Here is a 25,582-nt window from a genome sequence, read left to right as displayed (position 1 = left end):
CCTTGTAATTTCCCCGGGTGTTATGTGATATCCCTGAGGTAGAGTATGGGCTTGGCTCCCCAGATCAGACAGAGAAGGAGAAGCCCACTGAGAGAAGAGAATTCTCCATTTTGTGCCCAGCTCAGGAGAGCTGTCCAGACATGGTAGTCTATGACTTTAGTAGTCACAGGAAACAAAATACAGAAGCCATCATCGGAGTGTAGGGCCTGCAGACCTTCTTGGGGATGGAATCACCTGTTCCTGGTAAGCTCCTGCGCAGATGACCCTTGGCACCACTCTGGGTCTTTCACAGTGTGCTGGCACTTTGCCCCAAGGAGGGTGCACTGGAGAGGAGTGTCTGGCATGGCCACACTTAGATGTACTGAGTAGCAATGGTCTTAGGTCTGTGGCACTGGTCTCCAAGCCTTTTGAACCATGTGTTCATCCCAGGCAAGTAAACACCCTTGGCTGCCTTTCACAGTGTCACTCTGCCCTTTAAGGCTCTTCCAAGATCCTCTGGTGGTTTGGGAGACTAACTTAACATATTTGAACTTGACTGTACCTGAGCCCATTTTCGGTTGCTATAACAAAATATCCAAAGCTGGTTAATTCACAAACGATACAGGCTGACTGTGTATTTGTTACTTTTTTTTACTGTGTAACAAAATATCTGTAACAAAAGCAACTCGTGGTCTGAATAGGTTTGGCTCCCATAGACTCTTTGGCTCCCATAGACTCATGTGTTCCGATGCTTGATCCATAGGGACTGGCACTGTGAGGAGGTGTGGCCTTGTTGGAGGAAGTGTGTCACTGTGGGGGCGGGCTTTGAGTGCCCTATGCTCAAACTAGGCCCAGTATAGGCACGCATTCTCCCTCTGCTGGCTGGAAATCAAGATGTAGAGCTCTCTCTGCTCCTCCAGCATCACATCTGCCTGAACGCTGCCAGGCTTCCCCTGTTGTAGCTGTACCTTTGGGTTACTTTATTGGGTTCTATTATCTAGTAACCTTCTCCACCCTGATTCCCCCTTAAGCCCTTCCACCACCATCCCCAACACTACATAGGAGAGAAAGAACATTAGAGGAGGGAAGGGGCACAGATCTCTTTAGACTCCTTCCTGATGATTAGAGGCAACCCCAATCTTCGTCATCAGGATCTCCCCAACCAGCAACCAGCATCCCAGCAACCCAGCAACAGCAAAGGCAGCAAACTCAACAGAAGAAACCACCAGCAGCAGGGGCAACAGCTGCTGCCTCAGGCCCTCTTGGGGTTCACATTTACACCCTCTCAAGAGTCCTCAGAATTCCAAATGTAAACTATCTGCTGCTAGTAAAAATCACGCCCCTCCTAGAGCACACGAGACAAATCATAGTTAGTGGCTGTGTGCAACTGGGAGCATCCCCATATCCCATACCTGGGATTAAAACGAAAACACAGTCGTATGACATAACTGGTCCTTAAAGGAGATTTTTCTCTACACACCATGACGGACTAAAGCTCTGGAAGTGTAAGTCAGTCCAATCTAAATGTTTTTTCTTTATAAGAGTTGCTGTGGTCAGGGAGGGAGAGATGGCTCAGTGGTTAAGAGCACTGACTGTTCTTCCAGAGGTCCTGAGTTCAATTCCCAGCAACCACGTGGTGGCTCACAACCATCTGTAATGGGATCCAGAGCCCTCTTCTGGTGTGTCTGAAGACAGCTACAGTGTGCTCATATAAATAAAATAAATAAGTCTTTAAAAAAAAAAGAGTTGGTGTCTCTTGTCAGCAATAAAACTCTAAGACACACTTAAAGAAGAGAAGACTCATTTTAGCTCGACTTTTTTTACATTTTTGTTTTATTATTTTATATGTATGTGTGTTTTGCTTGCATGTATGACCGCACACCTCTTGTGTCCCCAGCGCCTGAATACATCATGAGATTCCTTGGAGCTGGGATTACAGATGGCTATGAGCCACCATGTGGGTGCTGGGAATCAAACCTAGGTCCTCCGGAGGAGCAGCCAGTGATCCCTACCACTGAGCTACATCTCTCCGGCACCCTTAGGCTCAGTGTTGAGGGTACAGTCCATCACGGTAGGGAAGGCATGGCGGCAAGAGCTGGAGGCAGAGGTTGCATTGCATCTACAGATAGGAAGCAAAGAGAGATGAATGCTGGTGCCCACCTTACTTCCCGTCCCTATTCAGTTCAGACCTACAGGCCACAGAACAGTGGCTCACACTTAGGATGGGTCTTCCCACCCCAGTTAACCTAGTCTAGAAGCTCCTTCATAGACACGCCTAGAGTTTGTCTTATAGCTGATTCCAGAGCCTGTTGCACTGAAAACCAATATTAACCATCACAATCTGATTCGTGGTTCTGGCAGTTGGGAAGTCCCAGAGTACGGTACTGACATTTGGTGGGAGGTTCATGCTGCACCGTAACGTGACCAGACAGAGCAAGCATGCTGGGAAAGGCTCACATTGATGACAGAGCTTGTCTCTCAGGAACCCCTTTGTTAGTTCTTGGAAGCAGAGCCCTGATGACCCAGTCACACCTCAGAGATCCTACTTCTAAAACAGTTCACTAAGTAAAGGGAGATTATGAGAGAGACAATGAGAGACTGGAAGGAAAGGAGAGAAGAATTGAGGGAAACATGGAGAAGGAGACTTCTTGGTATGGCAATAATGAAGTCCACCTTGAAAGATATGTTTAAAGGGGGCTCTTCTCTTCCATTTTTGAAACTTGAAAACCATATTCAATACTTCTGCACGTCCTGAGGCAACTGAATGCCTTCCATTTCTGAACGCCTCTGTGTCTGCAGGAGTTAAAGCCCACCCTTGTCCTTACTGCTCGTCAGCAGAGCTGTGCCTGAGGTGGGACACACACACACACACACACACACATACACACACATCAAACACACACACACATGCATGCACACACACACCAAACACACACACACACACACACACACACACACACACACAGGCTCACATCTTTCTGTTTTCTTTACTAAGAAGATCATGCACAGGATGGAATTCACCAACTTTATAATATCTGGACAAGTTAAAGCCATGATAGAAACTTAATGTATCCAATCAAAAGTGTTGAGGCAGGAGTTATTTCCTTGTTGACACAACCTATGGGAGGATCTAACAGAATGAACTCTGCAGCATAAAGGGCTAGTGTAGCCACTGTGTGTCTCCCTCCCCTCATTCAGGCTACTTCAGTTTCAGCTTGTTGCCATTGTTGTTTGTTTGCTGGGGGTGTTAAATTAGTGTTTTATTGTAATATTAAGTGTATAGATGTTTAATTGCATGCATGTATATGCATCACATAGGTGCAGTACCTGTGAGGACCACAAGGGGGCATTGGATCTCATATAACTGGAGTTACAGATGTCTGTGAGCCACCTTGTGGGTCCTGTGCTCTTAACTGATGAGCCTTCTCTCCAACCCCGTTTGGGAGGATTTTTTGAGACAATATTTCATTGCATGTTGGTGCTGGGGAGATGGCTCCATTAGTAAAGGGCTTGCTTTGCAATCATAATGACCTGAATTCAATCCCTGGAGCCCATGATATAAAACTGGGTGGGTGGGGTAGCATACGCATATTATCCCCGAACTGTCGACGTGGAGACAAGCACATTCACGGGGTTCACTAGCCAGTCAGCCTAGTCAAAGTTCCAAACCAGTGAGAGACCCTGTCTCCAAAAAAAAGAACTGTACCCATGTTGTCTTCTGTTGGCAAGGCTGTCCTCTGGCTTCTACAGACATGCACCCAATAAAAATAATAAAATAAAAATAAAAACAAATGACAACATCTAATGAAAATAAAAGCTATGTAGAGCAGCTGTGCATCTCGGTGGGCATGCATACTTTTGTGTAGCCATCTGGAAAGCATTTTGACCCTTAAAATACGGTGTGAATGTAAACATGAAATCACTGTATGATTCATCAAACCCTTTCCTAGATATTCACCTAAAAGAAATGAAAGTGGATGCCTACCCAAAACCCTCCGCACTAGTGTTCAGGCACCAGTACTTAAAGCATCCATCTTTAACAGGCGCCAAGGACTGGTAAGCGGGGAGTGGACTGGACTGTCTTCATGACATGCAGCAATAGGGAGAAGGAGCAGCAGAAGCAACGGAGGCAGGAGAAAATGGCGTTTCTTAAGAAGTCCACTTACGGGCTGGAGAGGTGGCTCAGTGGTTAGAGCACTGACTGCTCTTCCAGAGGTCCTGAGTTCAATTCCCAGCAACCACATAGTGGCCCACAACCATCTGTAATGGGGTCTGACGCCCTCTTCTGGTGTGTCTGACGACAGCTATAGTGTACTTACATATAATAAATAAATCTTTAAAAAAAAAAAAAAGAAGTCCACTTATGCTATATACCACAGGGGTAGAAATGGTGGTCAAAGGAAGGGCAGGGCAGGACACACACACACACACACACACACACACACACACACACACAAGAATGCCAGAAATACCCAATATTCTGATTGTAGACTTTGTTCAACTACTGTCTTTGTCAAAACAGATTGGATATTACATTGAAAAGACTGATGTTGGGGGCTCGAGAGACGCTCATCAGTTAAGAATGCTTCTGCAGAGGAGCTGAGCTCAGTCTGTAAGACTGCCTATGACTCCATCGCCAAGAGGTCTGACGCCATCCCCTCCTCCTTGGGTACCTGTACTTACTTGCACGATAGCTCACACGGACACACATGCATACACATAAATTAAAAACATGTATAAAACAAAAGGAAATGAGTAAAATAAATGCTTTAAAGGGGCAATTTTACTGCACATAAGCTCATAAGCGTCAATGAATTTTTTAAAAAGTTCTCATACCATTCCCTTCACCACTTTTTTTTTTTTAACAGCATGTTGTGGTCTCATATAGCTCAGGCTATCCCCAAACTTACTAGCCAAGGGTCCTCTAATCCTCCTGCCTCTACAACCTGAGTGCTGGGGTTACAGATGTGCACCACCAGGCCCGATTTATGTGGGCCAGGGCATAGAATCCAGGGCAGAGTATTTTGCATGCCTGGACAAGCACGCTATCCATTAAACCACGTCCCTAGCCACCACCACCACTTAGTAACTGGACTCTGACTTGTTTCTCTCGGGGCCCTGCCTTCTCAGCAGAACAGGGATAACGCATTCAGGTGAGCAGACACTGGCTGACGAAGGACTTGGGGTAAGAGGGACTCCGTGGACCAGCTGGCCTTGCACAGACAGCCCACTCTGCCCACCCTGCTCGGCAGAGGCAAGATGCTAGGGCCTACCTGCCGGTGGGGAGTGGTCCAAGGTGTTTGGAACATACTGCGGCCCGTCCTGATGGTGCATGCCTGCCATCCCAGCACTTGGGAGGTTGTGACCCGAGAATCGTCAAGTGTTGAGACCAGCCTGGGCTACACAGTGAGATCCTATGAAAACAGATCGAACCATAACCCCCCATACACACACACCTGAGACATGGGTGAAGGAGGACTGACTGTTTGAAGGTGGGGGAGCTAAGGTGGGCACAGGACGGCTCTCCTTTACCCTGTCCTTGACCTCCACAGGTACTCAGTTAACAGCGGTCTTTCATAAAAAGCAATTCTCAGTATTTCTAGTTAACACACATCATAGAATTTTCATACGTGTATGTCACAGTTTGGTCATGTCTGCCTCACTCATAGTCCCCCTTTCTACTTCCGTAGTTTCCATCTGTCGCTCGATCATGTGCATACATGAGAGAAAACAGGCAGAATTGTCTTCTCACCATTACCCTCTCTTGCTCCTTCTCCTTCCCTTTAGAGCCCTCCCTCCCTCTCCTCCTCCCTGCATCCCTCAGAGTCTCCCTTCTCGTTTCATGTGATGTACACGTACATGTACGTGTGAGACTCGCAAGCCTCACACACACATTCGATTCTTCATATACGAGAAAGTATGTCATCTTTGTCTTCTGAGATGACTTGGCATCAAGAGAAGTTAAGCAGTCCAGTCAGTAAAGAGCCGTACTGACCTTAACATTGTAGAGAGCTGATCCTGAGCTGAAAAGTTTCGGACCACAGCATCTCTCCCCGCCTTTCAAATTTTTCCTTTCCCTTTTACTCTTAATGTATTTCTCACCATAAGGTGAGTGCAAGGCTCTGTTCTGGAAATCACAGGTGGCTTGCCCTCCCCTGTCCCCGGCAAAGTCCTGCTGTGATATTTGCAGTAGATCTGACTGAATCTAGGGGGATCAGAGACTGACTCCACCCAAGACCTCAACCTGGTAGAGCATAGCCGCAGCAGGCTGGGGCACCGTTCCCTGCCAGAAACCGGCAAAAAGGCTATAGGCCTTGAAGCCTTAACGTGCTGCTGGCTGCTGGTGCCCAGCACCGTGCAGAGTCCCCAGGAGCTCTAAAGTCATGGGCTCTGCTGAGGAAGTGGAAGGATCTCCTCCAGGCAGCCTGCCAGGCCCACTCCCGGGCGATGAACACATCGGCACTGCAATTCCCAGGCTTCTGGGTTTGGACGTTGCGTCCTCGGGCAGAGTCCATCACGCAGGTTGGGGCGAGCATGTACATCCTGCCAGGCTTGCCAGAGAATTGACCTTTAGGACGAAGTCGGAAGTAGTAGAAGCAGAGGGAAGCCGCGCGTCCACTGGACATCCTCTGGTGTTTGGTGGGGTAGGAGAAAGGCGGCAGCCGACCTGTAGGGGGCCACACCTGGAGCAAGAACAGCCGCGACAAGCGTGTATTTCACAAGTTCCCGGAAAGTAGGGTAGAGCCCTTGCATAGAAACAAAAAAAAAAAAAAAAAAAAAAAAAAAAAAAGTTCTCCAGGGGGGTTGGGGATTTAGCTCAGTGGTAGAGCGCTTGCCTAGGAAGCGCAAGGCCCTGGGTTCGGTCCCCAGCTCTGAAAAAAAGAACCAAAAAAAAAAAAAAAAAGTTCTCCAGGGTGCACAAGCAGACGCTTGTGTGGCATTTGGCCTTTAATGCCTGAGTGACCAGGAACTCAGTGGCCCTTCTCTAGGCAGCCACCACAGCCCTCACAAACAGCGACTGGCTCTCCGCTTCCCACAAGTTTATTTCTAAGTACCTCACGCTCCATCTCTGCCTCCCATCCCACTACTTTCCTACTTCCTGTCTTGGGATCCTCCCACCTCACCTCCAGTGTGTGTGTTGGGGGCGGGGCGGGGTGCTGTCTGGGTCACCTCTCCTCCCGCTTCAGTTTTCTGAATACAGCCGCACACCTGGTCAGTTTACTAAGATCTTATTCCTCAGTGCCGAGATGGAAAATCTGATTGGCTCCCTACGTCAAAGACTTCCCTTCTGTGCCCATGACAGACCACTTGGAGCCAAGCTCCCCACTCAGAGTGGAGCAGCAGGGTCACCAAGAGCGTTAGGGCAAGGAAAAGATAGTTTCCCTGATTCAGGTAGTCTCAAGGAGGGAAGGCACTTAGGGAAACCTGGCAGCTTGCAGAACAGGGCAAGGGCTAAGTCACTCCTTTCTCTCTCTAGCTCACAAAGTGGCTGGCTGTGCTAGGCCTCGTTCTAGTACAGGCCTGCCTCCCAGCAACTCTGCCCATTTGGACAAGTAAGGAAGACTTCTGAAAGTCCCCCTCCTGTAAACTAGAGGGACAGTAAGAGCATCTAATCACTAATGGTCTCCTAGATTGGTAATACATGTAGTTATTTTCAAGTGTGCTGCCCATGAACAAGCTATAATATCTGTTTCTGGTTGCTGTTGTTTGGTTTTTGTTTTCTTTTAAGGTTCCTATCCCTTAGTCACTGCGGGCTAAAATGAGGCCACATTTTCTATTAAGTTTGAACATGCTCAACCTTCTCTTTCTCGTTCCTTTTTGATAGACACCTTCTTCCAAGGCAGAGGTGAATTGGGCACATGGAGCCTTCCAGAGCTGGGATCAGAAAACCTCTTGTTTGTTTGTCTGGGGAAAGGGAGGCTCAGCACCAAGGGCTAAGCAAATATTTGTGGGTTATGGATTAACCTGACTCCCAGACTGACATGGCGGTACCTGGACGAAATTGCAGTTTCTCCTTGGCCCACCCCTGTAAGTCCCCCTCAAGGCAAGACCGTGAAGGGCTGTGGAGGAAGGGGGTGGGGAGGAGATTCCAGCTGGGAGGAAGGTGAAATCCTTGAGCTAAGGTTCTCCAGGCTGACTGAAGCTTGGGGCCAAGGACAATAAGGGCCTGAACTCTATCTAGACCAAGGCATGGTTCCCCATAATCCAGGCGGCCCTCTGGACACGTGAGATTATCTGGATCAAGTGGACATCAGCCAACCGGTTCCCCATGATCTAGACCCATGCTCAGAGCCATCTTGAAGGCTGGAACCCCACTACTCTCCTCTACCTGTTCTTTAAGGTGGAATATTAATTCTGGAAACCAGCAAAGACAGAGAGTAAGGCCAGGAGGGGCTGTGTCACTGGGCTAGGCAGGCCTGCCCACCTGGTCTGGGGGACACTAGAGGCCTTGCAGCTGGACCATTGGTTGGGGGCAGGAGTTAAGGTTCTAGAGTTAGGGCCACAGAGGCTTGGCCTTGAAGCCAGACTCTGCCCTCCTTTTAGGTGTAGGCTTGTGACAAGCAGATTTTGGGTCCCTTCCCATGGAATAGGGGTGAGAACATTAATGCATACCTCTTATAGCAGTGAACAGCGACTGATGAGGATTGGGGGTGTGTGTGTGTGTGTGTGCATGTGTGTGTGCATGTGTATGTACGTGTGTATATGTATGTGCTTGTGTGTGTGTACGTGTGTGTGTGTGTGTGTGTGTGTGTGTGTGTGTGTGTGTGTGTGTGTGTTCTGGTGTTTGGGATTGAACCCAGAGTCTTAAATGCTAAGTATGTTGTCTCCTACCAAACTGTAACCCTCTGTATTCTATACTTATTTAACAGCTTGGGAGAAGGGTTGGGCAGGCTCTGGGAATATGGTTCAGTTGAAGGTGCTTGCCTTCTAGGTATAAGGACCTGACTTTGACTCCTAGAACACGTGGTTTGCTTGTTTGTTGTTTATTTGGAAGCCATGTGTGGTGGTACACACTTACATCCTACGGCTGGAGAGCAGAAACAAGGAGAGTCCCTTGGGCTTGCTGGCAGCCAGTCTACCTGATGAGCTCCAGGCAGTGAGAGGCCTTGTCTCAAAACAGAAGGTAGAAGCCAGGCATGATGGCACACTCTTTAGACCTAGTACTCAAGAGGCAGAGGCAGGTGGGACCCTGTGAATTTAAGGCCAGCCTGGTCTACATTGAAGTTCCAGGATAGCCAAAATAGCTAAGGCCATCTTTTTTAAAAAAAAATCCAGACAATGCATGGGGAAGGACGGATGAGGACAGTCAGTCAAATCCCCCCTGGTCTCCACGTGTGCACAGATCTGTGCACCCAGCAAAGAGCACCATGGTGACTATTTATTTTCCAAGAACTCTTTATGGAAGAAACAGTCTATCCATTTTATAATGACAGAACTGAAGCACGGAGCAGGTAAACATCTTGTTCAATACTGCTCCTCTCTCTCTCTCTCTCTCTCTCTCTCTCTCTCTCTCTCTCTCCTTCTCCCTCTCTCTCTCCCCCCTCCCCCATCCCCTGTAGAAACTGGAGTTTGCCCCAGGCAGTGACTTTTCTGCTTTTGGGCACCTAGAATAAGCCTAGCTCTAAAATCCACAAGACTGTGTGTCTGTCTGTCTGTGCACAGTGTACCCCACTCCCAGACAGCTTCTACACAGACGATGAGCTCACAAACAAGTCCTTTCCCCTTTCCCTTCTTGCTTGCTCTTTCTTTCGTGTGTGTGTGTGTGTGTGTGTGTGTGTGTGTGTGTGTGTGTGTGTGTGAAGAGATCAACCTCAGACATTTTCTTCAGGAGCTTGTGTTTTTGAAGCAGGGGCTCCTGGTGGCCTGGAGCTAGTCACCTGGAGCTGGTCAAGCAGGCTGGGGTGGCTTGCCAACCGTCCACAAGGAACCGCTTATCTTTGCCTCTCCAGCACTGGGGTTACAAGAACATGCTTCCATGGACACCTAGATTTTTGTTTTAATTTTATACGGGTTCTGGGGATCAGACTTAAGTCTTCAAACAGGCATGGAAAGTGCTTTATTGACTAAGATGTCTCCCTGCTTAGGGATGGCCTTCATTCCACTTTTGGGGGAGCCGGGGGGTGGGAGGTGGGAGGGTGGGGTGGGGAGCAGCTCAGCTGTGCGTATCCTTGGAGCTTAGAAGCTCTCCTCAGACAGGTGTCAGCAGCTCCAGGATGTGGCAGTTCAGAATCTTCCTGCTGTTCGCGTCCACCTGGGGGATTTCTGGCGTATCAGCCCATCCCGGTAAGACTGTCTCCGCCTCATTGCCAGACCCTCAGAGCTTCCACTGCGCCTTCCGAGGCACAAGCCCAAATGACCTCCCTAAAGCTGCCCCAGCTACCTCTTGAACTGTGTCCTGCTTCATTGCCCTATCTACCTAGCAAGCTCTTTGCTAGTCTGCCCGCCTTCTGCCTCTGCGCTCACTGCTAAAGCCCCTCACGTGTGCTTCTGATTCACTCCCTCCCTCTTAGCTGTTCTCCTACCTAAGAAGACCGAGTGATAGCTTTCTGTTCTCCCCCTGCTCAAGGGGAAGAGATGGGAACTGTATGATGTAGGCTGTGGGAAAATAAAGAGGTGAGGCAGGAAGGGCTCGCTCAGCTATGCTGGGGGACTGTCCATTTGCCAGTCTTATTCTCTTACTGCTACTTCTTTATTATTAGACAGCATTACACAAGGCTGTTTTCACGCACATACAACTTTGCAGTTTTAACGGCAGCGGCAGGATCTGGCATTTGCACTTCGTCCTGCACAAGGCACCTTGTTGAGTATTCCAGGCATGCCCTGAAAGGAAGTCTGTCTCTATGTTTCAGAGCTCATTTTCTACACGATCCAAACTGCTGTTTTCCCAAGGGAACCTGGAAACAGAACATAAAAGCAGGGCATGGCATCCCTCCTGGGAACTAGAATAAGACCAGAGGGATGCGGGTGAGGTCTTCGCAGGCTCTCTCTAGCTGGGGTCCTTCTGATCCCTCTTTCGTCCTTCTACCATATTGACTCCCATCCCAAACCAGACCCAGTGTTCTCCAGCAGCGAGGGTGCCCACCAGGTGCTTCGGGTCAGACGAGCCAACAGCTTCCTGGAGGAGGTGCGGGCAGGCAGCCTGGAGCGGGAGTGTATGGAGGAGATCTGTGACTTCGAGGAGGCCCAGGAGATTTTCCAGAATGTGGAAGACACAGTAAGGTCACAGGGTTAGGTGCAGACGATGGGCTGTGGCTGGATGGGACCTAAAGGAGCAGAAGGCCAGACTACTGCCATTGAGGCCCTTTTTGGAGTCAGAAGAGTTGGTTCATTGCGTGGATACTGATCTTGTTTAAGGGCTCGGTCAGGGCACAGGGGACTATAGGAACTAAACCCGGGAAGAGAGTCTGGGCAGCCTTCCAGTGGCCACTACTGCCCATCTCTGTCTCTCCCTCCCTGTGCTCTTCCTTCACACTGACCTACACCTTATGTTGAGGGACAGAGTGATCAAAATTTTTTTTAAAAAAATAATTTTTTAAAAGATTATTTTATGTATGAGTTTTCTATCTGCGTGTACACCTGCACACCAGAAGAGGGCATCAGATCATATTTATAGATGGTTGTGAGCCACCATGTGGGTGCGGGACTGAACTCAGGACCTCTAGAACGGCAGCCAGTGCTCTTAACTGCAGAGCCATCTCTCCAGCCCCGATCAAAACTCTTTAATTTTTGCCCTTCGAGGCACTCTAGCCTCAGTTTGTTGAGGTCTGGTTAGAAACACAGACTCTGAGCTAGCAAGCCATGTCTCAAGCCTAGATGATCCAAAGCCAGGAGGGGAATGACAGGGCTGAAGAAGGCAGACCAGTCTATAAGGAATTTAGGTACTTTCCGCTGAGGATGCTACTGGGCAAGTAGACGACCTGTGAGCAGAGATCTAGCTGCGTGGAAAGGGATGTTGCAGGGTGGGCAGCAAGGAGCACCATGGCAGATGCTTGGCTGGAAGCCCTTTCCACTCCTAGACAACTCATATTCAGGAGGAGGCGATGCCTTGCGGGCTTCCCCTACTTAGAGGGACTGGGCCCTGACACTATCCTCTCTCTCCCCTGACAGCTGGCCTTTTGGATCAAGTACTTCGGTGAGTGAGTTCTAAACACCGGGATGGATCGTTGATGCTCACTCCAGGGTCAGTGAAGGATGGAGAGGAAAACGGAGCCATCCACATCTTCTCCTGCCCCATCCCGCTGTCTTTCGCAGATGGTGACCAGTGCTCAACTCCGCCCTTGGACCACCAATGCGACAGCCCATGCTGCGGCCATGGCACATGCATCGACGGCCTGGGCGGCTTCAGCTGCAGCTGCGATAAGGGCTGGGAGGGCAGGTTCTGTCAGCAGGGTGAGGGGACCTCGGCGAGGCGGCAAGGTGGGCTGAGGTGGGATCTGGAACAGTAGGGCCACCACGAGCTGTCTGTACTCTCCTGTCTCGCAGAGATGGGCTTCCAGGACTGTCGGGTGAAAAATGGCGGCTGCTACCACTACTGCCTGGAGGAGACCAGAGGGCGGCGCTGCGCTTGCGCCCCGGGCTATGAGCTGGCAGATGACCACATGCACTGCAGGCCCACCGGTGAGTCAAGGCGGGCCTTCAAAGAGCACCCCGGGAGAGCAAGCCCATCTTGGGAACACAAGACAGGTGGACATACCACCTCTTTCCCGGACCCTGTAGGTACTGTCAGTCTTCAGGCACTCATGGACCTACCCCAGAGCACAACTGTTTATCTGTCTCTGTGTCTGTCTGTCTCTCTGCCTCTACCACACACACATACACTCTGAGCTGACGTAGGAACTAAGTCATCAGTGTCTCCCTCCATCTACCCTCCTGGATGAGTGCTTCCTTGCAAACCTCGATTCTGTCGTCCTTTTAGATTTTCCTTGAGTTTTTCTTTTGAGTGAGTTTACTAATGCACGTAGCTCTTTGGGTGGAGCTCACGGTGTTTTCCTGGGCGTGGCTCTTCTCATTTTCTGTACCCATCTGGAGGAGATTCCTCTCCCGTTTCTAGGGGCATCTGCTTTGGTTGGTTGGTTGGTTGGTTGGTTGGTTGGTTGGTTGGTTGCAATGCTAGACGTTGAGCCTAGGGTCTGACCGCATACTCAACAGGGCTCTTTCCAGCTGTCGCCATCTTTCGATTCTCCTGTGTCCTCCTTCACTTTTGTTTTGAGACAAGATTTCAGTAAGTCACCCAGACTGCTCTTAACCAACGTTGTCGTGCTGCTGGCTTTGAAATTGTCATCCTCCTGCCTCATCTGCATAAAAAGCTGAACATGGCCTGTATGTGCCTGTGTGTGCTGAATCCCTAGGATTCACTGGCTAAACAAGCTTTGCGTCCAGTGCCAGGCTGTCTCAAAAGTAAGGTGTAGAAGGAACAAGAAAGACACCCCACACTGACTTTTGGCTTCTATATGAATGTGCCACTGCACAGGTGCACATGCACACAAGCACACACACAAGCACACACACACACACATGAGCACGCACATGCATATGAGCACATACAGATGAACACATGCACACTAGCACACACACATGAGCACATGCACATACACACATGAGCATACACACGCATATGAGCACACATACATATGAGCACATATAGATGAGCACACACACACATGAGCACATACACGCATATGAGCACACACACACACACACACACACACACACACTTTTGGGACTGGTAAGTAATATGGCTCAGAATTTAGAGTATTGCTGTTCCCAGCACCTATGTGTCAGCTCACAAATGTCCTATATTCCAGTTCCAAAGGGTCTGATGAAATCTTCTTGCCACTGAGGGCACAAGAAGCACACAATATGCTTGAGTACACACAGGCAAAACACACGGACATTTTTAAAAAAGCAAACAAACCAACCTCATCTCCTTCTCTGTAATGTGTCCCCTGCTTTGAGGTGGGGTCTCATTGGGCCCAGGGTGACCTAAGGCTCAGTATGTGGCCTAGGACAATCTTGAACTTCAGATCCTTCTGCCCTGTTTCCCAGTGCTCTGATTCCAGCTGTGTGTTCCTATGCCTGGTTTATGCAGCACTGGGGTTCTAACTCAGGGCCTTACGTGTGCTACACAAGCATTCTACCTACTGAGCTCCACCCTCCCGAACAGCTCATCTCTAGGAGCTTGGTGGCGTCCAAACAAGGAGCCTTTTCTTACATCTCTTGAGGATGATGGCCCTGGGGTTTAATAAATCCAGGATTTCTTTAGTTAGGGACACTCAGGTAGTAACGTTGCTTGGCCAATTCTTGCCAGTAGGTGGCACTATTTGATTTTGAGTCCCAGGCTGCGCTTCTTGAAGCGTTCGGGGTGGCAGCCTAGCCTACAGACAGGGTGCTGTGGAAGTCATGTCTGGGGGGCCTTTACCACCTCTCTTTGACTTTCAGTGAATTTTCCGTGTGGGAAACTGTGGAAGCGGACTGACAAGAAACGCAAGAACTTCAAACGGGACATAGACCCAGAAGACGAAGAACTAGAACTAGGTCCAAGGATAGTCAATGGAACACTAACAAAGCAGGGTGACAGTCCCTGGCAGGTGAGAGGAACCCTGCTGGCGGGGTACAGGCGAAGGCTGGTCAGGCTAGGAATGGGCAAGTTCAGGGAAAGGCATGCCTCTTAGGATCACTGCAAATGAAACACCATGACCAAAGAAACTTGGCGAGGAAAGGGTTCCTTGGCTTCCACTTCCCATCACAGTTGATCATCAAATGAAGTCAGAACAGGGACTGAGGCAAGGCAGGACCATGGAGGCAGGAACTGATGGAGAGGTGCAGCTCACTGTCTGGCTCTTCGTGCTTGCCCAGCCTGCTTACTTATAGAACCCAGGACCATCATGGTCCACATGGGGCACCACCCACAATGGGCTGTACCCGCCCCCCATTTTCTCAACTGAGGCTTCCTCCTCTCCAATGACTCTAGCTTGTGTCAAGTTGACCTAAAACTAGCCAGCATGCTAGGTAGTGTGGCACAGGCTTTTAATCTGGAGGAGGCAGAGGCAGGCAGATCTCTCAGTTCAAGGCTACCCTGGTCTATAAAGCAAGTTCCAGGATAGCCAGGGCTACACAGAGAAACCATCATGAAAATCAAAACTAAACCAACCAAATGAAAACTAGTCAGCATGGCAGATGGGAGCAGGAAGAAGAGTTCCAGAGACAAGGAAGAGATGGAGAGAGACAGAGCTTGTGTGGGTGGGAACTAAGGTGGGGTCTGTGCTTATGGAGAAGGGTGGAGCCACAAGGGAGTGCTGACACCAAGCATCCTCAGCTCCAACACAGGAGCAAACATTCACCTGTTTCTCAGTAAAAGTAAATCCCTGGCTCTGGGACAAAGGGCAGTTCACAAATTTGAGGAGCCCAGAGACTCTGGAAATAGCTCAGGAGAACGAGAACCAGGATGGCCCTCAGGACAGGTCCTGAGAGAGATACCTGAGGAAGCCTGAACCACAAAGGCTTCCCAGAGGATGCGAGGCCTGGCCCAGTCCTTGCTTTGACATCAGTGTGCTGAGAGTGACTATCGGAACTGCACAGGCGGGCTGGAGAGATGGCTCAGTGGTTAAGAGCACTGACTGCTCTTCCAGAGGTCCTGAGTTCAAATCCCAGCAACCACATGGTGGCTCACAGTCATCTGTAATGGGATGTAATTCCCTCTTCTGGTGTGTCTGAAGTCAGCTACAGTATATTTATATCTAATAAATAAATAAATCTAAAAAAAAGAGAAGGGAACTGCATAGGCTATGTCAGGGAAACTCCCTGGCACAGGCCAGTACCAGACAGTGTCACAAATAGAAGACACTGGGAAAAGACCTATGTCTATGTGTCTATGTGTGCCAGGATCAAGAATGCAGGGGAGCGTTTAAGAAACACTGGAAGCCCCTGACAACTCGGGGGTCCTACGTTATTTTCAGGCGATCCTTCTGGACTCCAAGAAGAAGCTAGCCTGTGGAGGGGTGCTCATCCACACCTCCTGGGTGCTGACGGCAGCCCACTGTCTGGAGAGCAGCAAGAAGCTTACCGTGAGGCTTGGTGAGGGCTGCAGCCAGGCAGGAGCAGCCAGAGGCCTGGGGTGGCTGGGGTGGCTGGGGTGGCTGGGGTGGCTGGGGTGGCTGGGGTGGGGGGAAGGCTGGGGTGGCTGGGGTGGCTGGCGGGGGGTGGGGGGGAGGCAAGCTTGCCGTCCAAGGGTGGGTGATCTTGGCAATTACATACTTAGGCTGCACAGAGGACTCCAGTCAGCTGGAATTTTCTGGTGTTTGTCTCAGATCTAGGCCCACACATTTGTGACTGAGCAGGGATCTCCTCACTCCTGTTCCTATGGAGTCAGCTCTGTGTGGGCCTCAGCACCTGGCCATGGTCAGACCCATGACACTGTGTGAGCTTCACATAGACTGACTTGGTGGAACTGTGTAACATTGGCCAGCCTTGTTAGCTGATCCCCTAGGAGTCTGAGGATTCTCAAGTCCAGGCCCCACTCTGTGACAATGTCTGGAGGGGCTTTTAGCAGACATTATACCAAACAGAAGAAAGGTGGGTCAAGGAATAGCCTAGTTGTTAAAGTGAATTCTCAGTTTAATTCCAAGCACCCACATAGAATCCAGACGTGGTCTTTATAGCTAACCTCAGTGCTGGAGAGGCAGACACAAGAGTGTCCCTGGGGCCTGATTCAGCCAGTCTAGCTGAATCTGTGAGCTTTCGCTTCAGTGAGAAGGTCCGCCTCAAACACAAGATAGAAAGCCATTGAGGAAGAAAATAAATGACGACCTCTGGCCTCTGCATGCACTTTCACACATGCACATGCACCCTCATACGCATGCACCCCCATGAACACAAGCACATACATACATACATACATACATACATACATACATACATACATACATACATAACAAAAGAAAGGATGCTCAGAGGATGACATTGTACAACTACCTTCAGTGTGGACAAGGCCTGGGCCATGCTTCCTGGAGCCATCAGCTGCTGAAGAAGACATGCCTCTTTTCTAGGGTCCAGATCATTCTTCCTAGCAGTGCCTGGGTCTTGCTGATGCTCCTCCCTAGACCTTGCTTGTGCTCCTCCCTGGGCCTTGCTGGTGCTCCTCCCTGGGCCTTGCTGGTGCTCCTCCCTGGACCTTGCTGGTGCTCCTCCCTGGACCTTGCTGGTGCTCCTCCTTGGACCTTGCTGGTGCTCCTCCCTGGACCTTGCTGGTGCTCCTCCCTGAACATTGCTGGTGCTCCTCCTTGGACCTTGCTGGTGCTCCTCCATGGACCTTGCTGGTGCTCCTCCCTGGACCTTGCTGGTGCTCCTCCCTGAACCTTGCTGGTGCTCCTCCCTGGACCTTGCTGGTGCTCCACTTGGTCTCAGGTCTAGAGGAGTCTCTGGGTTCTCTGCTGTTTCAAACTTCCTTTTGCTGTTCTATCTATGAACTCTCTAGGTGTGCGGCAGTCCCCTGCCTCTTAGGAACTGATGCCCTAGGGCCTACCTATTCATGCTTCTGGCAGGAAATCTCCCATTTGGTAGGGTTCTGAGGCACAGGGACCCAGTTCGGGACAGCAGAAGCCCCACGGTCGTGTGGGCTTCCCCAGGCTTCTCTGATCGCATCCTTACCTTGCAGGTGAGTATGATCTGAGACGCAGGGACCCCTGGGAGTTGGACCTGGACATCAAGGAGGTCCTCGTCCACCCTAACTACACCCGGAGCAACAGCGACAACGACATCGCCCTGCTCCGCCTGTCCCAGCCAGCCACACTCTCTAAAACCATAGTGCCCATCTGTCTGCCGAACAGCGGCCTGGCGCAGGAGCTCAGTCAGGCTGGCCAGGAGACGGTGGTGACAGGCTGGGGCTATCAAAGCGACAAAGTCAAGGATGGCAGAAGGAACCGCACCTTTATTCTCACCTTCATCCGCATCCCTTTGGCCGCTCGAAATGACTGCATGCAGGTCATGAACAACGTGGTCTCGGAGAACATGCTCTGCGCCGGCATCATTGGAGACACGAGAGACGCCTGCGACGGCGACAGTGGGGGACCTATGGTGGTCTTCTTTCGGGGTACCTGGTTTCTGGTGGGCCTGGTGAGCTGGGGTGAGGGCTGTGGGCACCTCAACAACTATGGCGTCTACACCAAAGTGGGTAGCTACCTCAAATGGATCCACAGCTACATAGGGGAAAGGGATGTTTCCCTGAAGAGCCCGAAGCTGTAGCATCCCTCCCTGCTCATCTCTGGGGCCCAGAGGTCACTCTTAGAATAAGGCTGGGCTAGTGAGTACCAAGACAGGGGACATTAAAGGGGCAAGCAACACCTGAGTACCTGTCTGTCTTTCCATCATTTTTATGGGCTATTCCAGAGGAAAGTAACATTAATTGAGCATTTACTATACACCAAGTGTATGAAAAGAACCTGTTTAACTCCCAAAGCAATTGTGTGGGGTGGGGGTGGTAGAAGATCTAGTGGGATCTGGGCTGTTATCACTTGGCGAGAGGTGCATTGATTTATAGAAAGGAAGTTTGTTTGTTTTTAAGAGACTAATGGAGCCTTTCTCGTGGCCTCAGAAAGAGCCTGTGCTAGTTATATGAGAAACGCTTCCAGTGATGAGTGACCAGTGAGGCTCAGAATGGCCATATGGTGAAGCCAGGATCACACTCCCAAACTCAGCGCTTCTCTTTTCAATTATCACTGGGTGTGTGCTGGTGTGTGTGTGTGTGTGTGTGTGTGCATGTGCGTGTGGTACATAAGTATGTTTGGAGACCAGAGGACAACTTTCTGTGTTGTTTCTCAAGCACTGTCCACTTGTTTTTTTGATTTTTGTTTTTTGGGTTTTTTTGACACACAGTCTCTCACTGTCCTGAAATCTACCCAGTAGGCTAGGCTGGCCACCAAATCCCACCCGACCCCAGCTTTGACAAATGGAGATGGAAGATCAGTAGCCCACTGGGGAAGTAACCAGATGCCCAGAAGGTGCTCCTCACAATGGCCTCACAGTTGTGTTGAGGAATCTGCTGACTAATGACGTTAGAGTCTGACTGTAGTGGCAGCACCCGCAGTCTCCGATACTCGTGGGCCTGAGGCAGGATTACAGCAGTCCGAGAGGTGTGGACAGCCTGGGCAATACAGCAAAATCCCCTCCCTTAAAAAGAACAAAAGAGAAGGAAGAAGGAAGAGGTAGAATGTGGAGGAAGAACAAGGGAGGGAGGGGGAAACAAGGGGAGGGAGTCTGTCTGTCTTAGGGTTTTACTGCTGTGAACAGACACCATGACCAAGGCAACTCTTACATGGACAACATTTAATGGGGGCTGGTTTACAGGTTCAGAGGTTCAATACTTTATCATCAAGGTGGGAACATGGCAGCATCTGGCCAGGCATGGTGCAGGCAGAGCTAAGAGTTCTGCATCTTCATCTGAAGGCTGCTAGCAGAAGACTGATCTCCAGGCAGCTAGGGTGAGGGTCTTAAAGCCCACACCCACAGTGACACACCTACTCCAACAGGGCCACACCTCCTAACAGTGCCATTCCCTGGGCCGAGCATGTACAGACCCTGGGCCAAGCTTGTACAGACCCCGGGACGAGCATATACAAAGCCATCACAGGTTCCAATTAGTGCGGCCCATCTTGCATCCATGGAAGACCACCACTGGGGCATGGCAACCTCCAGAGTCCACAACCCTGAGGGAACTGTCTCTCTCTTCTCCAGCAGTCAGCAGTTTCAAATAGCTCCTCAAGGACAGAGGGGCCTTGTGGGCCACTCTCTGCTCCAGGCTGGAACGCTGGTTAGCTTGATCTCTTGTAGATCTGACCCAACTCTGGTTTTGTTTTTTGGTTTTTTTTTTCAGAGCTGAGGACCGAACCCAGGGCCTTGCGCTTGCTAGGCAAGCTCTCTACCACTGAGCTAAACCCCCAACCCCGGTTTGTTTGTCTGTTTGTTTGTTTGTTTAATCTATTATTTTTGGATGCAGGACATGAATGCCATGTCACATGGGTGGAGGTCAGAGGATGGCTTTTGGGAGTCACTTCTCTCCTTACAGCATGAAGGTTTGGGGGATCGAACTCAGGTTTTCAGCTTGGCAGCAAATGCTCTTACCTGCTGAGCCATCTCACTGGCCCCAAAAAGGCATACTTAGGCGAAACAGGATTTACATGGAAAAAAAGCTGAGATCATTGATCAGAAGTCTTAAAATTAGTGCAGCTCTCTGTGGTTCTGAATCGGGTAAATGTTTTTTCTTCTCTGGTTGTAACGGTTGATTTTAGTTGTCAATTTGACTGGATTAGGCAACAATCAATCAGTTTGCAGGTGTGTCAATCTGGTTTTGGCTACTATAATAATGAGACAGGTTAACTTTATAAAGAAAAAAGATTTATTTAGCTCCCCATTTTGGAGGTAGTCCCATTGGTTTGGCCTCCCTGATCATGGTGCCCCTGCAGAAGTGTTTGTCCTGGACGCTGTCACCGTGTTGAGAAGGCGCAGAGCAGTTTGGGGCTTGACTCACTTATGACAACTTGCTTTGGTGAGAGCTCAGGATTATCAGGTGGTTGAGGCAGGAAAGTCACTGCCTTCCATGGGTGACAACGGCAGTGACCTAAGGATCTCCCCTAGCATCACCTCTTAAAGATGCCACATTATCTTCCTGCTCTGCGAGCTTCCAGCACATGGACCCTGGGTCCATGTCCATATCCAGGCCGTAGAGGCCGGGTATGCCTGCCTGAGGATACTGGCAGGATACGAGCTGGGCTGAGTGGGAAGATCTGCAGGCTTCCATCCAATTAGCCCAGGTAAGACCAAGGAAAGGGGAGATAAATTCTGTCTGTCTGTCTGTATCTCTGTCTCTCTCTTCCCCTCTCCTGTTGCTGGGACATGCTACTGCGGATTCTCTAGGGTAACGAGCTTAGGAAATGAATCTACGTTACAGAAGGGGATTTGTGAGATTGGTTTACATGATAGGGGACTGTGTGAGCCAACAGTGGCCGTCTGCGCACGGAGAGGCTGAGAATGTGAAAGTGGCTCGCTGCACCGTTAGAGGCCTCAGCAAGCCTTGCACATTGGAGTCTTCCTCTTCCCATGTGACTTCCTTTCTACTTCTGTGTGTCTGTGTATGTGACACAGTTACTTTTATTAGAACTGCTACAGGGATATGGGTGCCTTACCAGTCGCTGTATCGGTGAAAAAATGTCTCTCGGTCGGCAACCGTTAGTTAACTTCCTGTGGTTCCTCAGGGAGGTGTGGGGCTCATACGCTTGCCCTAGTTTCATTATTTTACCTGTGGAAGTCCAGTTCTCCCAGCCCCATATAGTGACCTTATTCTTTTGTCAGTATGTGTTTTGGACACCTTTGTTCGCAATTATGTGGCTATAGCTTTCTGGATCCCTGTGATCAGTCCGATGGTTGGCTTCGAGCATCTACATCTGTATTTGTCAAGCTCTAGCTGAGCCTCTCAGGAGACAGCTATATCAGGCTCCTGTCAGCTTGCACTTCTTGGCATCAGCCATATTGTCTGGGTTTGGTGTCTGCATATGGGATGGATCCCCGGGTGGGGCAGTCTCTGGATGGCCTTTCCTTCAGTCTCTGCCCCACTCTTTGTCCCTAAATTTCCTTTAGAGAGGAGCAATTCTGGGTTAAAATTTTGGAGATGGGGCTGGAGAGATGGCTCAGTGGTTAAGAGCACCCGACTGCTCTTCCAGAGGTCCTGAGTTCAATTCCCAGCAACCACATAGTGGCTCACAACTATCTGTAAAGAGATCCGATGCCCTCTTCTGGTGTGTCTGAAGACAGCTACAGTGTACTTATATATAATAAATGAATAAATCTTTAAAAAAAATTTGGAGATAGGTGGGTGACCCCATCCTCCAATGGGGGAGGTGGGGCATGCCTAACCTCTGGATTATGGTCTTTTTTTTTTTTTTTTTTTTTTTTTTAGTTCTTTTTTTCGGAGCTGGGGACCAAACCCAGGGCCTTGCGCTTCCTAGGCAAGCGCTCTACCACTGAGCTAAATCCCCAACCCCTGGATTATGGTCTTGACAGGTTCTCCCTCCCCTTTTTGGGGTATTTCAGCTAATGTCATCCCCATGGGGTCCTGAGAGACTCTTGCATTCCTGGCATCTGGGACTTTCTGGTTGTTACCCCCAGTTCCTCATACCCCATTCTGAAGGGAAGTTTGGCATAGTTCTTATCCTCGGTCCTCTACACTGTAGCCTTACCCCACTGGCTTTTTCCAGGATCATCTTCTTTGTATTTGACTTTTACAGCTTGTTTATGATTTTTTTGGTAGATTTTGTTGTACTTTCTAAGTTAAAACAAAATCTAGGTGCCAATGAGATGGTTCATGGAGTGAGGGTCCTTGCTGCTAAGCCCCATGACCTCAGTACAATTTCAGGGACACACAGGGCTAAAGGAGAGAGCCAACCCCTGCAAACTGTCCTCTGAAACTAACCAAAGCATCCAGTCCTGCTGGGCATGTAATGCACACCTTTAATTTCAGCAGAGGCAGAGGCAGAGGCAGAGAGGCAGAGGCAGAGGCAGAGGCAGAGGCAGAGGCAGAGGCAGAGGCAGAGAGGCAGAGGCAGAGGCAGAGAGGCAGAGGCAGAGAGGCAGAGGCAGAGGCAGAGGCAGAGAGGCAGAGGCAGAGAGGCAGAGGCAGAGGCAGAGAGGCAGAGGCAGAGAGGCAGAGGCAGAGGCAGAGGCAGAGAGGCAGAGGCAGAGGCAGAGGCAGAGAGGCAGAGGCAGAGGCAGAGAGGCAGAGGCAGAGAGGCAGAGGCAGAGGCAGAGGCAGAGGCAGAGGCAGAGGCAGAGAGGCAGAGGCAGAGGCAGAGGCAGAGGCAGAGGCAGAGGCAGAGGCAGAGGCAGAGGCAGAGGCAGAGGCAGAGGCAGAGAGGCAGAGGCAGAGGCAGAGGCAGAGGCAGAGGCAGAGGCAGAGGCAGAGGCAGAGGCAGAGGCAGAGGCAGAGGCAGAGGCAGAGGCAGAGAGGTAGAGGCAGAGGCAGAGGCAGAGGCAGAGGCAGAGGCAGAGGCAGAGGCAGAGGCAGAGGCAGAGGCAGAGGCAGAGGCAGAGGCAGAGGCAGAGGCAGAGGCAGAGGCAGGCAGATTTCTGTGAGTTGAAGCCAGCCTGGTCTACATAGCTAGCTAAAGACCAACCAGGGTTGCATAGTGGGACCCTATCTCAAACACACAAACACCCTCCCCTGTCACACACACAGACAGACACATCAGGTAGCCCGAGAAATGACTGGAAGAACAAGACTGGAGGGAATCTATGAGGCCGTAAATACTGCCAAGCGGTTCTTCCTAACCCAGTGGCAGATACTGGAAGAGACCCCTAAACCCAAGAGCACTGAGAGAAAGTTCCTTGCTGGAGCAGAAGCCGGGTCTTGCAGACAAAAGTGTTGATGGACAGATGTCCTGATGCTACAAAAAGAATGTAGGGTTCAACATAGATGAAACCCAAGCACAGCAAAGCAGTTTGAAAGTTAACAATACTGGAAACAGTTTCTGCACATCTAAGTAGAAGAGTTCCACCGGGAAGCTGGCATCCTGACTTCTGCCTGGTCCTTCTGCCTGGCCACGTACCATCTGCTGGGAGGAGCCTTCTGCTGCCTCCTTCTTCCACTGCATTCAGAAGACATTCCGGTTGTACCTCGTGAATGGCCTGCTTGCCCTGCTAAGTAGCTAATGCATTAGATTTTATGTTTTTTAAAAAAGAAAATCTCATACACACACACACACACACACACACACACACACACACACACACACCCTTGGGAAAACTTAACTTTGGCATAGATTTACATAGCTGGAATTGTCGATTCTGAAAAGGTTAGACTTATACTATGCTACAGGGATATGTTAGTTTCTAGAACTCAGACTTTCTTACGTATTAATATTCTATGTACTGATCCCCGGAGCTACGATTCCAAAGGAGAATAAAGATCAAAGGTTACACGAAACTGAAGCAGCAGGGAACAGACAGAAAAGGTGAGAAAACCCATGTGATCATTAAAACACACTTCTGGCTGGAATATAAAAAATAAATTCCCTTTTTCTGATGTTGACCCACCTGCGGAAAGAATGCAATGGTAAAAGAACAAATTCCTCTGGTTCTCAAACATTTGGCTCATTGTGAAGACAGTGTTTTTCCACTCTCTAGAAATGGGAGCGCCTTTTCATTGACTAAACAGAAGCCACGTCGGGTTAAGAGTATCTTTGCGGTTAGGCGTGGTGATGAGCATCTTTAATCACAGCACTCAGGAGGTAGAGGCAGGCAGATCTCCGTGAGTTTGAGGCCAGCCTAGCCTACATAGTATGTTGTAGGCCAGCCAGGGCTACATGGTGAGCCCTTCACAAACCAAGAACAACTGGATAGGAAACAAACAACAAGCCACCACTGAAACCTTTGCTGTCGTGTTAGATTTGAGGCAGCGTAAAGAGGCAGGAGGCAGGAGAGAGACCAGAGGCTGACCTTAACAAATTGTTTCTCTCAAACAGGAGGGGCCGACACGGTGGTAAAGGAGCCAAAGGGGAAGGGGGCACTTGGGGTTTACACAGGAGGTTTGGAAGACAGCTGCCAGAGGCTCCCTGAAAGCCTGCACTTCTCCCTCCTGGAATTGTTTGTCCAGACAAGGACATTTTATCCTCAGAGACACCTTACCCCAGATATCAGGATGTGGCCCACAGTAGGCGGTGGGCAGTGAGTTTGGCAAAGGCATTGATGGGGAAGCGGCTGGAGTTTCAACACAGGGCTTCGGTCAGAGTCTGGCAGAGTTTGCTCAAGATTTAGTCTAAAAGTTACATGTCAAAGTAACTTTTATTCACCTGATGTAATTGTCTCCTAGGTTTACTGCCTGTCTGCTAACCCAGGCTTAGTCCTGAAAGCCGGTTTAGCCTCCGTACAATCTAACTAGGCCTAGAATGCTTTCAGCCTCTGAGACTTGCTACTGAACAAGCTCACCCTTTCTTGTTCTCTCTGAACTCTAACTGGCTGGCTCAGCTCAGCAGTTCTGGCTCAGACTTCTTGCCGACTGGTTCAGTCTGGCTTCTCCTGATCATTCTCCAGCTCATTCTGTCTTCACCTGTGTCAAACTTGCTCTGTGTCTGCAGCCTGTCTCTGTACAACTGTCCCAGCAAAACCGCCTCCTCTCTTCTCTTCTCTTCCCTCCCCCCTCCCCTCCCTTCCCCCTCCCCCTTCCCTCCTCCCCCCTTCCCTCTCCTCTCCTCTCCCCTCCCTTCCCCCTCCCCCTTCCCTCCTCCTCCCCACTTCCCTCTCCTCTCCTCTCCTCTCTCTCTCTGCACTGCCCCTTAAGTAGCTTCCCATGCCTCTCCTCATGAGAGTTGGGCATGCCCTAGTCTGTCAAATCTTTCTCTGATCCATCACTTTGTCTGCCACTCAATTAGAAGTCACTTTCTTTTTTTTTTAATGTTCTTCCCAGCACTGTTTTTTAAGATTTATTTATTTACATATATATATATATATATATATATATATATATATATATATATATATATATATAAGTACACTGTAGCTGTCTTCAGAACACCAGAAGAAGGCATCAGATCTCATTACAGATGGTTGTGAGCCACCATGT

The 25,582-nt window shown here is 49.8% G+C and overlaps 2 protein-coding genes and 1 long non-coding RNA gene across 7 annotated transcripts in view; 2 read left to right on the top strand and 1 right to left on the bottom strand.

The window, feature by feature from the left end:
* LOC120098222 (uncharacterized) overlaps positions 1-25,582 on the top strand; it is a 702,255-nt gene that overhangs the window by 546,047 nt on the left and 130,626 nt on the right. The gene's annotated exons all lie outside the window — the stretch shown is intronic.
* LOC134482924 (uncharacterized) lies at positions 1,769-7,353 on the bottom strand. Its single transcript, XR_010059659.1, has 3 exons — positions 5,975-7,353; positions 5,253-5,393; positions 1,769-2,098 (listed from the first exon to the last, which is right to left on the bottom strand). It is a non-coding gene; the product is annotated as an uncharacterized LOC134482924 (long non-coding RNA).
* Positions 7,857-18,322, top strand: Proc (protein C, inactivator of coagulation factors Va and VIIIa). 3 transcript variants are annotated; one of them, XM_006254527.4, is made up of 9 exons: positions 7,857-8,007; positions 10,173-10,263; positions 11,031-11,194; positions 12,088-12,112; positions 12,232-12,369; positions 12,463-12,597; positions 14,419-14,567; positions 15,936-16,053; positions 17,633-18,322. In XM_006254527.4, the coding sequence occupies exons 2-9, from the start codon at positions 10,194-10,196 to the stop codon at positions 18,217-18,219; spliced, it is 1,386 nt and encodes a 461-aa protein (XP_006254589.1). In that variant the 5' UTR covers positions 7,857-8,007; positions 10,173-10,193; the 3' UTR covers positions 18,220-18,322.

Source organism: Rattus norvegicus, chromosome 18 (genome assembly GCF_036323735.1).
Source record: "Rattus norvegicus strain BN/NHsdMcwi chromosome 18, GRCr8, whole genome shotgun sequence".
Classification (NCBI taxonomy): Eukaryota; Metazoa; Chordata; class Mammalia; order Rodentia; family Muridae; genus Rattus; species Rattus norvegicus.
The sequence above is the reverse complement of the archived record's forward strand: the minus strand, read 5'-3'. Positions and strand labels throughout refer to the sequence as shown.